Raw genomic sequence first — 13,734 nt, 5'->3', positions numbered from 1 at the left:
TTTTGACCAATAAATAGAATAGAATATATAAATAGAAAATACCATAGATTTTTACAAAATATAGTCTTTTAATAAAATAATTTATTATATGAATACTCACTGTATTCTGTACGCTGTATATAATTAACAGAAAATACAATAAATTTGACAAAAATAAATAGAATATATAAATAGAAAATACAATAGATTTTACAAACAAATATAATCTTTTAATATAAAAATGTATTATATAATAACTCACTGTATCTTTATATAATTAACAGAAAATACAATAAATTTGACAATTAAATGAATATAATGTAATATATAAATAGACAATACAAAACATTTTACAAAAAAATAGAATAAATACATAGAAAATACAATACATTTGACAAATAAATCAATATAATATAATATATAAATAGAAAATACAATACATTTTTACAAATAAATATAATCTTAGTATAAGAATTTTATATAATCATTCACTTTATCTATATATAATTAACAAAAAATAATATAATTTTTTGACAAACAAATAAATTGAATATAATGTATAAATAGAAAACACAATACATTTTACAAATAATATATAAATAGAAAATATATTTTTACAAATAAATATAATCTTTTAGAATAAAAAATTTATATAACCGCTCACTCTATCTGTATATAATTAACGAAAATCTATGAATATAAGAATTTATTGTATAATCACTCAATGTACCTGTATATAATTAACTGGAAGTACAATCAATTTTTAGATAAATAAATTGAATATAATATATTAATAGAAAATACAAATAAATATATTTTAATATAAATATGTATTATAACTCACTGTGTCTGTATATAATTAACAGAAAATACAATAAATTTGACAAATAAATTAATAGAGTATAATATATGAATTGAAAATACAAATAAATAAAATATTTGAACATAATATATAAACTAACAATATAATACAGTATTTAAAGTGTAATGTAAATCTTACAAATATAATGATATATATATAAACAATAATGATATACTTGAATATGCTCTAATTTAAATACATAATATATAATGTAATCAGTAATACACAAAATATTTAATTTAGCAAATTATAAATATAATATAATATAATATTTAAACAGTAACATCCAAATCTAAAATACTTTAACACTAAACCAAACTCTAACAATATAGTATAGTACATGTTGATAATTATCATTCCACAGTGCATTAACTAAATATTAACCAATATTACTAATATTAACTAAAGTGTGACCAAATATAGTATAATATAAATAAAAAATGTGACAAATCTATTAGTTTGAATGATGTACATAGCAGAAAATGTGCAAATGCAAATCAAATATTGGCTGGTATATTTTTATATTTAAGCTTTGATAATAATTATTCTCTTTTATTTAAAGAATGAAAGCTTTCGTACAACATGGCATCAGTTTTTAGCAGTGTTCTGACCCTGGATTGATGCAGTATGTGTTTTGCAGTGGCTCATGAGGTTTGGGAGGAGATGGTGAACGCCTGCTGGTGCGGCCTTTTGGCGGCTCTTTCTCTACTACTGGACGCCAGGTAGGAAATGCTTCCTTAATATATCACAATATCTTATGTTTAATTTCCTAATGCTTATAGAGTGGGGGAACTATGATGTCACTTTGTAGGCAAAAACCCAGAAGCGAGTTAGCATTTTAGCACTTCCGGTTCCATCGTCCCAAAGTCAATGGGTTTTTTGAATAGGATTTTGGTTAAATCCCTTAATTAAGGTCTGTGGTTAACACAAGATACTCAAGATACTTTCACGTTTTATTGTAAGACATTAAACACACCAGTTGCAAATAGTAGTTTTGTATGGAAGATTCTCGTTTTATTAAGTCTACCAGCGGAGACTCTGGTTCATACCATGAGGTAAATTAATTTGACTATTATTCTATGTAAACACCACGATTACAGGCTTTTCGTGGTCGTGATGAAACTTTGCTGATGCATAATGCTTGAAGCCACATTAAAATGAAAAGTTTACGGCCACATGAAGCTGTTAGAAAGAAGAAAGATTGAAAACCTATTAACTCTGCTGTTATTTAATAATTTCATGCGCTATAGGTTTTTATTGAATACTATGCGGAGACTCGTTTTGAATTAAAATATTCGTATTAATCAAGGATTTATTGACTTTTAACGGGCCTTATTTCGAAATGTACAGAAATACGTGCTTTCATATGTGCTTTAGTTATGATTATTTCATTTATTCAGTCCTTAAAGGTCCCATATTGTACACATTTCTGGAGGTTTATTTTAGTTGTTGATGTCTTTAAGAATATATATTTGCGGTATAAGTGCCAAAATCCATCTCAATATATTTTTACAGCTCCTTTTTTAGGAGCTCTGTCAAAAACAGGTCGATTTTGGCCCATCTCATTAATATTCATGAGCCTCTCTTCTGATTGGCCTGTTGTTTTCTGAGTGACGCACAGCCAGGCCAATCACAGGTAACTACGGTCATGTATGCTGTAAGCGAGCTCAGAGCAATAGAGAGAGCCTAGCCTGCTGATACTCAACAGGATATTTCAGAATGATCATTAATGTTTTTTCTTTTTCAAACACCGAATGCAGTAAGCTACATAACTGTTGCTTCAGTAAAGCCCCTTTCACAATGCGCGCTGATTCTGGAAAATTACGGGAACGAGCGCTGTGTGAACAAAAGCCAGAACCATAAAGGCAGTGTTGTAGTGATGATGCACGTTATCATGCGACTCTTCACGACGAAAAATACGTGCAAAGTGGAATGAAGCAGCGATCAGACAGAGCCAGCTCCTCACTATCAGCGCTGAAGCACAGTTTGTTCAGGTTAGTTTCAGTTTAGTGAAGCGTACGCGTCGCATTACATCTCACATCCAAACGTCACATGTCTTTATGGGTTGTGTGTAAAGCACGCACAGATTCCGGAAAACAACTGTGAATGAACCTAATTAAACAATTCCGGAACAAATCATGGGACACATTATCCGTGTATTTACCGGAATCGCTGTGTGAAAGAGGCTGAAGTTGACGTGCCGCTGGTCTCTTATATTCACGTTGTTCTGAAGCCTGTGTAATGATCGTAGCTTGACATCTATCGACTGAACAGGGTTTTCTCCACTTGTTTTCGTGTTGTTGTTGCTCAATAAAGGAATGGATGCCTTGTTGTCTGGGTTTGACAAAAGGAGGATGGGACGTGATTGGTGCTGGGGTGGTGACTGAAGGCGGTGACTGAGTAGATCGGACGTCACATCGTTACGGAAGTCACAGCGGCTCGTGAAAATGAACAGCTACTTTAAGCAGGCTGTGTGCAGTTTACTGTGGATTGACTGTTTTGAAACTCATATGGTAGTTACATAGCCCCTAGACCTTAGTTATCATGAAAAAAGCCAGGAAATTTTGATTTTGACAATATGGGACCTTTAAAGTTTATTGTTTTATTTTGGCTCTAGTTTTGAATATATTCCAGTTTTATATGAAAAGGTTCATGTAGCATGGAATACAATTCACCCACAGATTAAATCCTTTATACTGAGCATGTTACTAAAAATAAGTTTGAAAAAGATTGTGGGAAACACGGTGCTGGTGACGTTGAAGGCGAGCGGCCGATGTAGTTCGTTTATAGCGTAAGTTTAGCTTTTTAGTTCTGGCTTTTTTATTTAGGCTTCACAATGTGTGAGGATTGTCTTGATGGACAAAACGTGTAATTTTCACGAACAATGGTTGAAAACAGAGTTCATTTAAGCCTTTGGAAAAATCCTATTGCCTTTTTGTGGAGGGAACCAGTGCAATGCTAGCAGCCGATCGGCCTACAAAGTGACGTCATAGTTCCACCTCTCTATTGTAATAACTAGAGCTCTACACTTTGACTACAGTTAGTCTGATTAACAAATATTAGTCATATCAGAATTACTGTACTGATAATATTTGCTGTGTTTGTGTCAGTACGGACGAGACAGCCACAGAAAACATCCTGAAAGCGGAGCTGTCCATGGCGTCTCTGTGCGGCCGTCTGGGTTTAGTGACGCCGCGTGACGCTTTTATTACGGCTATCTGTAAAGCATCTCTCCCGCCTCACTACGCCCTCACCATCCTGAGCAGCAACGCCGCCAACCTCTCCAATAAAGGTAGGAGAGCGGTGCATGCTGAAAACTTGCATGAAATACAACTTGCAATAAGCAGATAAAGGGAGAAACACTTCAGAACAGTTTCAGCCAGAACAGAAGATTCATTGTCACTCAAAAACAGCTCCGAAGGTGTAGCTGTGCTGGATTAACAATATGGATATTTAGTTTTTTTGATGAACCAAGGTCTTTTAGTTTATGCATTTCAGTTCATGCTTAAAAAAACTTAGCTGAACATTATTCGTAGTCCACTTGCTATTAAATCACAATCAGCTAAGAAACAAATTCTCAGTTTTCAGTTTTTGTCAAAATTAGAATATAAAAAAATATATATTTATGTGCAATTTAACTTATTTAGAACTCAAGTTTTTTATTTGAGTGTTATGAAATACTGATATCACGGCCCTCATATTTGCTGAATGAAGTCTGTGTTCTTTACTTGGGCTCCTGATTGTTTTTCTGTGGTACGTTTCTGTGGTAAGTCTTGTATTCTCCCTTAATCAGGAGGTTGAAGATTCCTGATTCGAGCTAGATTACGATTACCATTTTCACATTATTTTATGCCCAATCCTGATTTCAAAGTTACAAATGCAAACATGACCCAGATGTTTTCTGCTACATCTGTGGGTGTTTTTCTGCATCCAGACAGCCACCAAAAATGACAGGTTTTGTGAAAAGCTTCTTTATAAACTTGACTTTAAATGGAGTATTTTATTATATTTTTTTCCTACTCTTATATATATTTATATTTATACACAGTTGAAGTCAAAAGTTTACATACACCTTGCAGAATCTGCAAAATGTTAATTATTTTACCAAAATAAGAGGGATCATACATAATGCATGTTATTTTTTGTTTAGTACTGATCTGAAGAAGATATTTCACATAAAAGATGTTTACATATAGTCCACAAATGAAAATAATAGTTGTTTTTTATAAAAATGACCCTGTTTCTTTATTACTGTGTTGTTACCTGAATGATCCACAGCTGTGTGTGGTTTTTGATGAGTCCCTTGTTTGTCCTGACCAGCTAAACTGCTTGCTGTTCTTCAGAAAAGTCCCTCAGGTTCAGTGGTTTTCTAGCATTTTTGTGCATTTGAACTCTTTCCAACAATGACCGTATGGTTTTGAGATCCATCTTTTGACATTGAAGACAACTGAGGGACTCATATGCAACTATTACAGAAGGTACAAACGCTCACTGGTGCTCCAGAAGCAAAAACCATGCATTAAGAGCCAGGGGGGGGGTGAAAACTTTTGAACAGAATGAGGATGTGTACATTTTTCTTATTTTGCCTAAATACCATATATTTTTTATTTAGTTACTCCCTTCAGAAGCTACAGAAGATACTTGCATGTTTCCCAGAAGACAAAATGAGTTACATTTACCCTGATCTTCAAATTCTCCTAATGCATCGCGTTTCCTTCTCATGCATCAGTAAGCAATTAAACCTTCTGTAATAGTTGCATATGAGTCCCTCAGTTGTCCTCAGTGTGAAAAGATGAATCTGACAATTATACAGTCATGGTTGGAAAGGGTTCACACACACAAAAATGCTGAAAAACCAAAGAATCCGTGAGACCTGAAGGATTTTAACAGTTGTGGACTATATGTCTTTTATGTGAAATATCTTATTCAGGTTAGTACTAAATAAAAAATAAAAATGATTTTGTATGATCCCACTTATTTTGGTCAAATAATGAACATTTTGCAGATTCTGCAAGGTGTATGTAAACTTTTGACTTCAACTAAATGTTAGGGTTTTTTTTTTTCTGGCTTCAAGGACCTTTGTGTGTAGTCTAATGGGCGTGTGTGTTTGTGTGTTTGTGTGTGTAGTGTACTCTATCCAGGGTCAAAGTGTGCAGATCGTCAGTCCCTCCAGTGACTCTCACCAGCAGGTGGTGGCAGTGGGTCAGCCGCTCACCGCACAACCACAGGGCACCGTAGTGGTAAATCACACATGCTTACCTTGTTGTCTAAACCATAGATTTCTGTTGCTTTTATGTAATAATTATAATGTCAGAGCAACATTCTTCTGGATGTACTGTGCAACAGTAACTCTTGGGTTGTTGGTTATTTCTAAATCAGTTTTATGTGCAACTTTGGTTGATTACAATGTGTTTTCTTTCTCAATGTCTGTCCATCAGCTCACAGCGAAGAACATTCAGTGCATGCGGACGCTGCTGAATTTGGCTCATTGTCACGGTGGTTATCTGGGAACCTCATGGCAGCTGGTTTTAGCCACATTACAGGTACAGGAACATGCTTTACTCACCATAACATACATACGATTTCATCTGTATGTTCTGAGTTTTACCAGTAATTTGTGCGATAAGACAATATATATGTTTGTTCATTGTGCAGGGATGTGATATTTTATATTTATACAGATTTTTGTATTTCCTAACACACAACCCAGATGAATTGCAAAAATGCAAAAGTTTAGGTATTTTATGCATTTCTTGGCAATCTAATCTACAGTCTAATCTAATATAACAATATAATCATATAAATTGGAAATTGAGATTTATGTATCATCCGAAAGCTTTCTATTGCAATATGGTTTGTTAGGATAGGACAATATTTGCCCAAAATCTGGAATCTCAGGGTGCAAAAAATCTAAATATTGAGAAAATCACCTTTAAAGTTGTCCAAATGAAGTTCTTAGCAATGCATATTACTAATCAAAAATTAAGTTTAAATATATTTACAGTAGGAAATGTACTAAATATCTATGGAACATGATCTTAATTACTATCCTAATGATTTTTGCCATAAAATAAAGTTGATCATTTTAACCCATACAATGTATTTTTGGCTATTGCTACAAATATACCCGTGCTAATTAAGACAGTAAAATTAAATAAATTTGATAAATGCAATTTATAAGCAGTGATATACAATACATTTTATAAATAATATATTTAAATATAATATAAAAACAGTATTATGTTTAAGAACATAATTGTATTTATTAATAAAATAATTAGTATAAATAAATAAATGGATTAGAATATAAAACAAAAATGATTCAAATCAATACAAAAAGTAGAACAACTACCACATGGTTTTGCCATTAAAATAAAAGTGTAAAAAATGTTCAAATTAATACAAAATAAAAACCGTATTAATTATAATAATAATAATATTCGAACAATTAATATTATCAATTTATAAATTTTTATTAAACATTTGTAAATATATATATTAAATATAAATTATTTTATTATTATTATTACCAGTACTATTGATTTTTACTTTTTATTCATTTTAATTTTTATTTTAATGGACAAACCATATTTGTGGTAACTGTTTTACATTTGTGTTAATTAAAAAAACCTTTTTTTAAATAAATAAATAAAAAATTATCAGTAAAATTTGTATGTTAATATATATATATATATATATATATATATATATATATATATATATATATATATATATATATATATATATAAAAATATAACATTAACATGCTAAATTTATAATATATAATTTAGTGCAATAGTAATATAAAGGGGGGTTGTTCAGTTTTTTTATCCTTTTTTTTTCATTTTTTATGTCTGATTGTATTTAATATCCACTCATTTATATCTCTTCTTCTCTATAGCACCTGGTGTGGATTCTGGGCCTGAAACCAGCTGTTGGTGGAGTTCTGAAACCCGGTCGAGCGGTGGAGGGTCCGAGCACGGTAAGAACCGCTGATATTAGCCCCTGTTCAAAACCTTGTGCGCTGCCTACCTAGACAGCATTTTAAGCATCACAGGTGCTTTTTGAGACAACAGCGATTGTGCACCATAGGCAAGCTGCGAGACAACAGGGTTTATTTGGGCAAAATAAGTGACTGCATTTTTGGATTTAGGAGTATTTTTGTTTTCTAAGTCAGCAGCGTTTTTGTCTAGTAGGAAACACCTTCCATTTCCCATTCACCGGCCATTGACCGCAAAACGAAATCACGGTCAATCTCAAAAACGGCTCGTTTGTCGTAATAATGCTTTTAGATATAAGTTTGTCTCATTAACAGTAAAAAAAAAAACAGCCCAGGTTGCATTTTGGCAATAGTTATCCTTTAAGCAAATCAAGTCAAATTGTTTTATTTAGCAACTCAAGTGGGATTTATTTGAGTTCAAATCTGTGTCCTGACATTCCAATTCAATTCCAATTCCATTTCCTTTCAGCTGCATGCAATTCCAATTCCAATTCCATTCCAGGAAGTGAATTGGAATTTACCATTCATTCTCAATTCAATTCATGATTGGCCCCAACCCTGGTAGATATAGATATAACACGTATAAAATATACACATAAGTACACAAACAATGTTTTACAGCCTTCAGTTAAGCTGCATTCCAGGGAACCCGTTACCCGTGTTTTTCCAACCTTCTACCCGTGAAAGTGCACTGGAGCGGCTGTCAAACCGTGACTTCCCATCTGTGAACTCGTACTAGATCGATGTACTCCCAGTTCTGAGCTCTATTATCACATAGCCTGAGAAACAACGTCAGCTCCTACGGGTGTGGTGTTTACAAGTGGTACACGGTGGAAAAACAAACTTTAGGACAATATAACGTTGCAAACAAATTAATTATAATATAATAATAATAAATGTGCTCAGACAGTTTGGCATGACTTGCCTGAAACGCTGACTCGTGGTTTGAAGTTGTGATTTACGGGCTTAAAATTCTGCCTGGAACGCAGCATTAAACATGAATTATCTGTTTTGCATATTGCATACCACATTGCAGTAATAAATTGAAAAAACAAACAAACACACAAACATTTCTGTATCCCTTTATTTGTGTATAACACACTGAGGTAAATGTGTACAGTTCACAGCAACATAAGACTAGTTCCACTACTACTATAGTGCAAACACAACAGGTGTAAGATGTAACACTTCAAGTATCAAGAACACAGGTAACAACGCAGTAGGTAAAAAGGCAAATAACACCACAAACAAGGTAGGAAAACACCATCTGGGAATGTTACGTGCGGTAACTCATTTAGATCGTCCACCACTCTTTATGCTCATACGGATCGAGCCGTTGATTATTTTTAGTTTTTCTAAATACCTCAGCTTTGACACTTCATTAAGCTTTTCTCGGTATGGACGATTTAGCTTTTTCTTGGATTGGTGCATTTTTTTTTCTTTTTAACATTACTATATTACCTATAATACTGACGGCTGATGACGTTACCTAAAACATGGCGGCGACTACCCATAATTCAATGCGCAGTGACGTAGTTTGCCAAGCTCTATTACGGCAGCAAACTTAGCAACTTGCTAATCATGTAAGAAACTGGCTAATGACATGCTAGTAACTTGCTGATCATGCTATTAACTTGCTAATGGCATGCTAATAATGCAAGTAACATGCTAGAAACATACTAACAACTTGCTAATCATGTTAGAAACATGCTAAACATGTTAGAAAAATGTTAGAATCATGCTAGCAACATGCTAATCATCTAATCTATCTATATAAATTTCAAAACTTTAAGCTTTTACAGCTGCTTTAAACTTTCAAGCTATGCTTTCTCAAGCCAACCTAAGCTTTTTTTTATCTAGTTCTCACTGATGCTCTAAATATTCTTAGGTGTCTAGAAAGTCTGTTATGGCCAAAAATGCTGTCTAGATAGTAGACATGCAGCTTACTGGGACTGTTTTCATTTATGCATTTAGGAGACGCTTTTATCCAAAGTGACTTATTAAGCAATATTTATAAAACACAGTACTTGGTTTATTAGACTAGGAAGGAAGCTAGAGAGGCGGAAAGTAAATATTTATGACTTCACAATGGTTATCATTTGATTTCTATTGCAGGTTTTGACCACAGCGGTGATGACCGATCTACCCGTCATATCAAACATCCTGTCCAGACTCTTTGAGAGCTCACAGTAAGAGTCCATCAGCATCTGAACAGAAATAATTCAGTTTATTTCGTTTACTTAAAGGTGCCATAGAATGCATTGATACGATCTTTTAAAATGTTCTCTGATATCTACATAGGAGGTATATGGCATAGGAAAGGACAAAAATTCTCCAGAAACAGTTTTACAGGTCCATTTACAACCCTGGGATTTGTCCCTAGAATGAAATTCTCTGTTTTTACCTTATTTGGAAGGTTCATGAATATTAATGATGAGCTCTGCTCTGATTGGCTGTTTCACAGAGCTGCTCATTTCAGTAGCTCGCACATGGAGGAAAATATATATTTAATCACAGAGCTCAAGCCACTATTAATATGCGGTTTATTGAAACTGCTGTTTTGAATGCACGATCATTTTACTTTCACTTTTGTGATCGCATGTGCTCTGTGTAACGTTATACTACAGCGGCAGTACTTACCACATAAGTTTAGATGCATGTTAGTGATGCTCAGGATCTGTAAATCATTCTCCATCTTTCACGCAGTCATCTGTCCTTACTTCGTTCACATGGTAAGGGAAATCTTATGTACTGCAATGTAACAGGCTACGGCTAGCATTAAGCTAACCGTGTCCCTTCAGTGGCTTGCCTTATTTTATTAGATCGCCTTATTTGTTTTCCTTGCTTTTCTGAGTACAGACACCAACCATCTCCTGCACAACCAGGAACATAACATTTATGACTGTGATCTGCTCTTTTCGCTATTGTCTTCACTTTGTTTTTTTCACAATAGCCTAGCTGCAGAACTTCTGATGATTGGGCTATGCAAATGTTGGGGGCGTGACTATTAATGATCCAGAGACTATTACATAATAGTCGCTGTTATGTTAGGTTTAGACTATTTTTCTGTGGTCTTTTGCAAACACCAGATTTACAGGTGCTGGTCATATAATTAAAATATCTTCAAAAAGTTGGTTTATTTCACTAATTCCATTCACGAAGTGAAACTTGTATAATGTATACATTCATTCCACACAGACTGATATATTTCAAGTGTTTATTTCTTTTATTTTAGATGATTATAACCAAAGACTATAGAATTCCCAAGACATGTCACTCGTGTAGTTTTGAATGGGGAAAAATGCGACGTTCATTATGGCCGTGAAGCCCCGCCTTCTTAGTGAAAGAGCCAATCGTTGATTAGTAAAGTCAGTGCGTCACTGCAGCTGGCGTTATAAGTCACGGTTGCTATAGAAACGATCGGCGCTCTAAGATGTGCGCTCAGTACTGCGCATGCGCACTGGCTCATTTAGCCGGACAAAATAAGTGTTTTTAAACGCTATTGGAGCGCAATGAACCATATTTATGAGGTAGTTCTAGTTGGATTTCTTTGGAGATTTAAAATATGAAATTTAATCCTAAACTTGGTGAACAGTTTTGGAGAATTTGATGTTTCCCCATTCAAAGAGATAGGAGCTGCACTTGCCTGCCCGAGTAGCGTTTCAAAGATGGCCGCCGAGTGACATGACTTGCCTTGAAGGGACTTTGTTATAACTGACAACTAATGAAAACCCCAATTCAGTATCTCAGAAAATTAGAATATTGTGAAAAGTTTCAGTTTTGAAGACACTTGGTGCCACACTCTAATCAGCTAATTAACTCAATACACCTGCAAATGCCTTTAAAAGGTCTCTCAGTCTAGTTCTGTAGGCTACACAATCATGGGGAAGACTGCTGATTTGACAGTTGTCCAAAAGACGACCATTGACACCTTGCACAAGGAGGATAAGACACAAAAGGTCATTGCAAAAGAGGCTGGCTGTTCACAGAGCTCTGAACCCAGAGCGCATTAATAGAGAGGTGAAGGGAAGGAAAAGATGTGGTAGAAAAAAAGTGTACAAGCAATAGGGATAACCGCACCCCTGGAGAGAATTGTGAAACAAAACACATTCAAAAAATGGGAAATTCACAAAGAGTGGACTGCAGCTGGAGTCGGTGCACAGACGTATGCTAGACATGGGTTTCAGCTGTCGCATTCCTTGTGTCAAGCCACTCTTGAACAACAGACAGCGTCAGAAGCGTCTCGCCTGGACTATAGACAAAAAGGACTGGACTGCTGCTGAGTGGTCCAAAGTTATGTTCTCTGACGAAAGTCCATTTTGCATTTCCTTTGGAAATCAGGATCCCAGAGTCTGGAGGAAGAGAGGAGAGGCACAGAATCCACGTTGCTTGGAGGTCCAGTGTCAGTGATGGTTTGGGGTGCCATGTCATCTGCTGGTGTTGGTCCACTGTGTTTTCTGAGGTCCGAGGTCAACGCAGCTGTATACCAGGACGTTTTAGAGCACTTCATGCTTCCTGCTGCTGACCAAATTTATGGAGATGCAGATTTCATTTTCCAACAGGACTTGGCACCTGCACACAGTGCCAAAGCTACCAGTACCTGGTTTAAGGACCATGGTATCCCTGTTCTTAATTGGCCAGCAAACTCTCCTGACCTCAACCTCATAGAAAATCTATGGGGTATTTTGAAGAGGAAGATGTGATATGCCAGAGCCAACAATGCAGAAGAGCTGAAGACCACTATCAGAGCAACCTGGGCTCTTATAACACCTGAGCAGTGCCACAGACTGATCGACTCCATGCCACGCCACATTGCTGCAGTAATTCAGGCAAAAGGAGCCCCAGCTAAGTATTGAGTGCTGTACATGCTCATACTTTTCATGTTCATACGTTTCAGTTGGCCCAGATTTCTAAAAATCCTTTCTCTGTATTGGTCTTAAGTAATAATCTAATTGTCTGAGATACTGAATTGGGGTTTTCATTAGTTGTCAGTTATAATCATCAAAATTAAAAGAAATAAACACTTGAAATATATCAGTCTGTGTGGAAGGAATGTATACATTATACAAGTTTCACTTCTTGAATGGAATTAGTGAAATAAATCAACTTTTTGAAGATATTCTAATTATATGACCAGCACCTGTATATAAGGAGGAGGAAATGATGGTGTTTGAGACTCACAGTATGTCATGTCCATGTACAGAACTGTTATTATTCAACTATGACAAAGTAAATACAGTTTTCCATTCTATGGCACTTTTAATATCAAGTCTATTTTAAAAATGTTATTGTTTAGATCAATTCTAGCAGTCAAGTAGAGTAACGTGTGTGTGTGTGTGTGTGTGTGTGTGTGTGTGTGTTTGTAGATACCTGGACGACGTCTCTCTGCATCACCTGATAAACGCTCTGTGCTCGTTATCAATGGAGGCCATGGAAATGGCTTATGGAAACAACAAGGTGCGTTCAGATGCTAAAGCTAATTACAGATTCATTTAATCAAAACATAGTCATCCAGCTCTCGTCTTTCCGTCTCTCTCGTCTCTGCGGTTAGGAGCCATCTCTATTTGCGGTGGCCAAACTGTTAGAGACCGGACTGGTTAATATGGACCGGATCGAGATTCTCTGGAGGCCGCTAACAGCTCATCTACTGGAGGTAAGACCAGAGGCCAAATTCAGTTTTGTGAATTGCATTTATTTGTTTTGAAGGCATCTTTGTTTATTTATATTTATTGGTTTATTTATTATGTATATAAAATGTACCAATTTATTTTTATTTTATTTTGTATATACTGCATATGTACAAAATGTAACCATTTATTTTTATTTAATTTTTTTATATGTTTTTATTATGGATATATAATATTTAATTTTCTAATTTATTTGAAATTATTTT

General features: G+C 34.8%; 1 protein-coding gene across 2 annotated transcripts in view; it reads left to right on the top strand.

The window, feature by feature from the left end:
* The window catches only part of mon2 (MON2 homolog, regulator of endosome-to-Golgi trafficking), a 54,504-nt gene that overhangs the window by 16,272 nt on the left and 24,498 nt on the right, over positions 1-13,734 (top strand). For both annotated transcript variants that reach the window (XM_073831728.1, XM_073831727.1), the window contains exons 10-17: positions 1,482-1,563; positions 3,952-4,133; positions 5,969-6,081; positions 6,280-6,384; positions 7,743-7,823; positions 9,957-10,030; positions 13,208-13,298; positions 13,393-13,494. In XM_073831728.1, the coding sequence (XP_073687829.1) occupies positions 1,482-1,563; positions 3,952-4,133; positions 5,969-6,081; positions 6,280-6,384; positions 7,743-7,823; positions 9,957-10,030; positions 13,208-13,298; positions 13,393-13,494 (830 nt within the window). The remainder of the gene's footprint in view (positions 1-1,481; positions 1,564-3,951; positions 4,134-5,968; positions 6,082-6,279; positions 6,385-7,742; positions 7,824-9,956; positions 10,031-13,207; positions 13,299-13,392; positions 13,495-13,734) is intronic.

The sequence above is a fragment of the Garra rufa genome, chromosome 25 (genome assembly GCF_049309525.1).
Source record: "Garra rufa chromosome 25, GarRuf1.0, whole genome shotgun sequence".
NCBI classification, from domain to species: Eukaryota; Metazoa; Chordata; class Actinopteri; order Cypriniformes; family Cyprinidae; genus Garra; species Garra rufa.
This window is presented reverse-complemented; position numbering and strand designations above follow the sequence as displayed.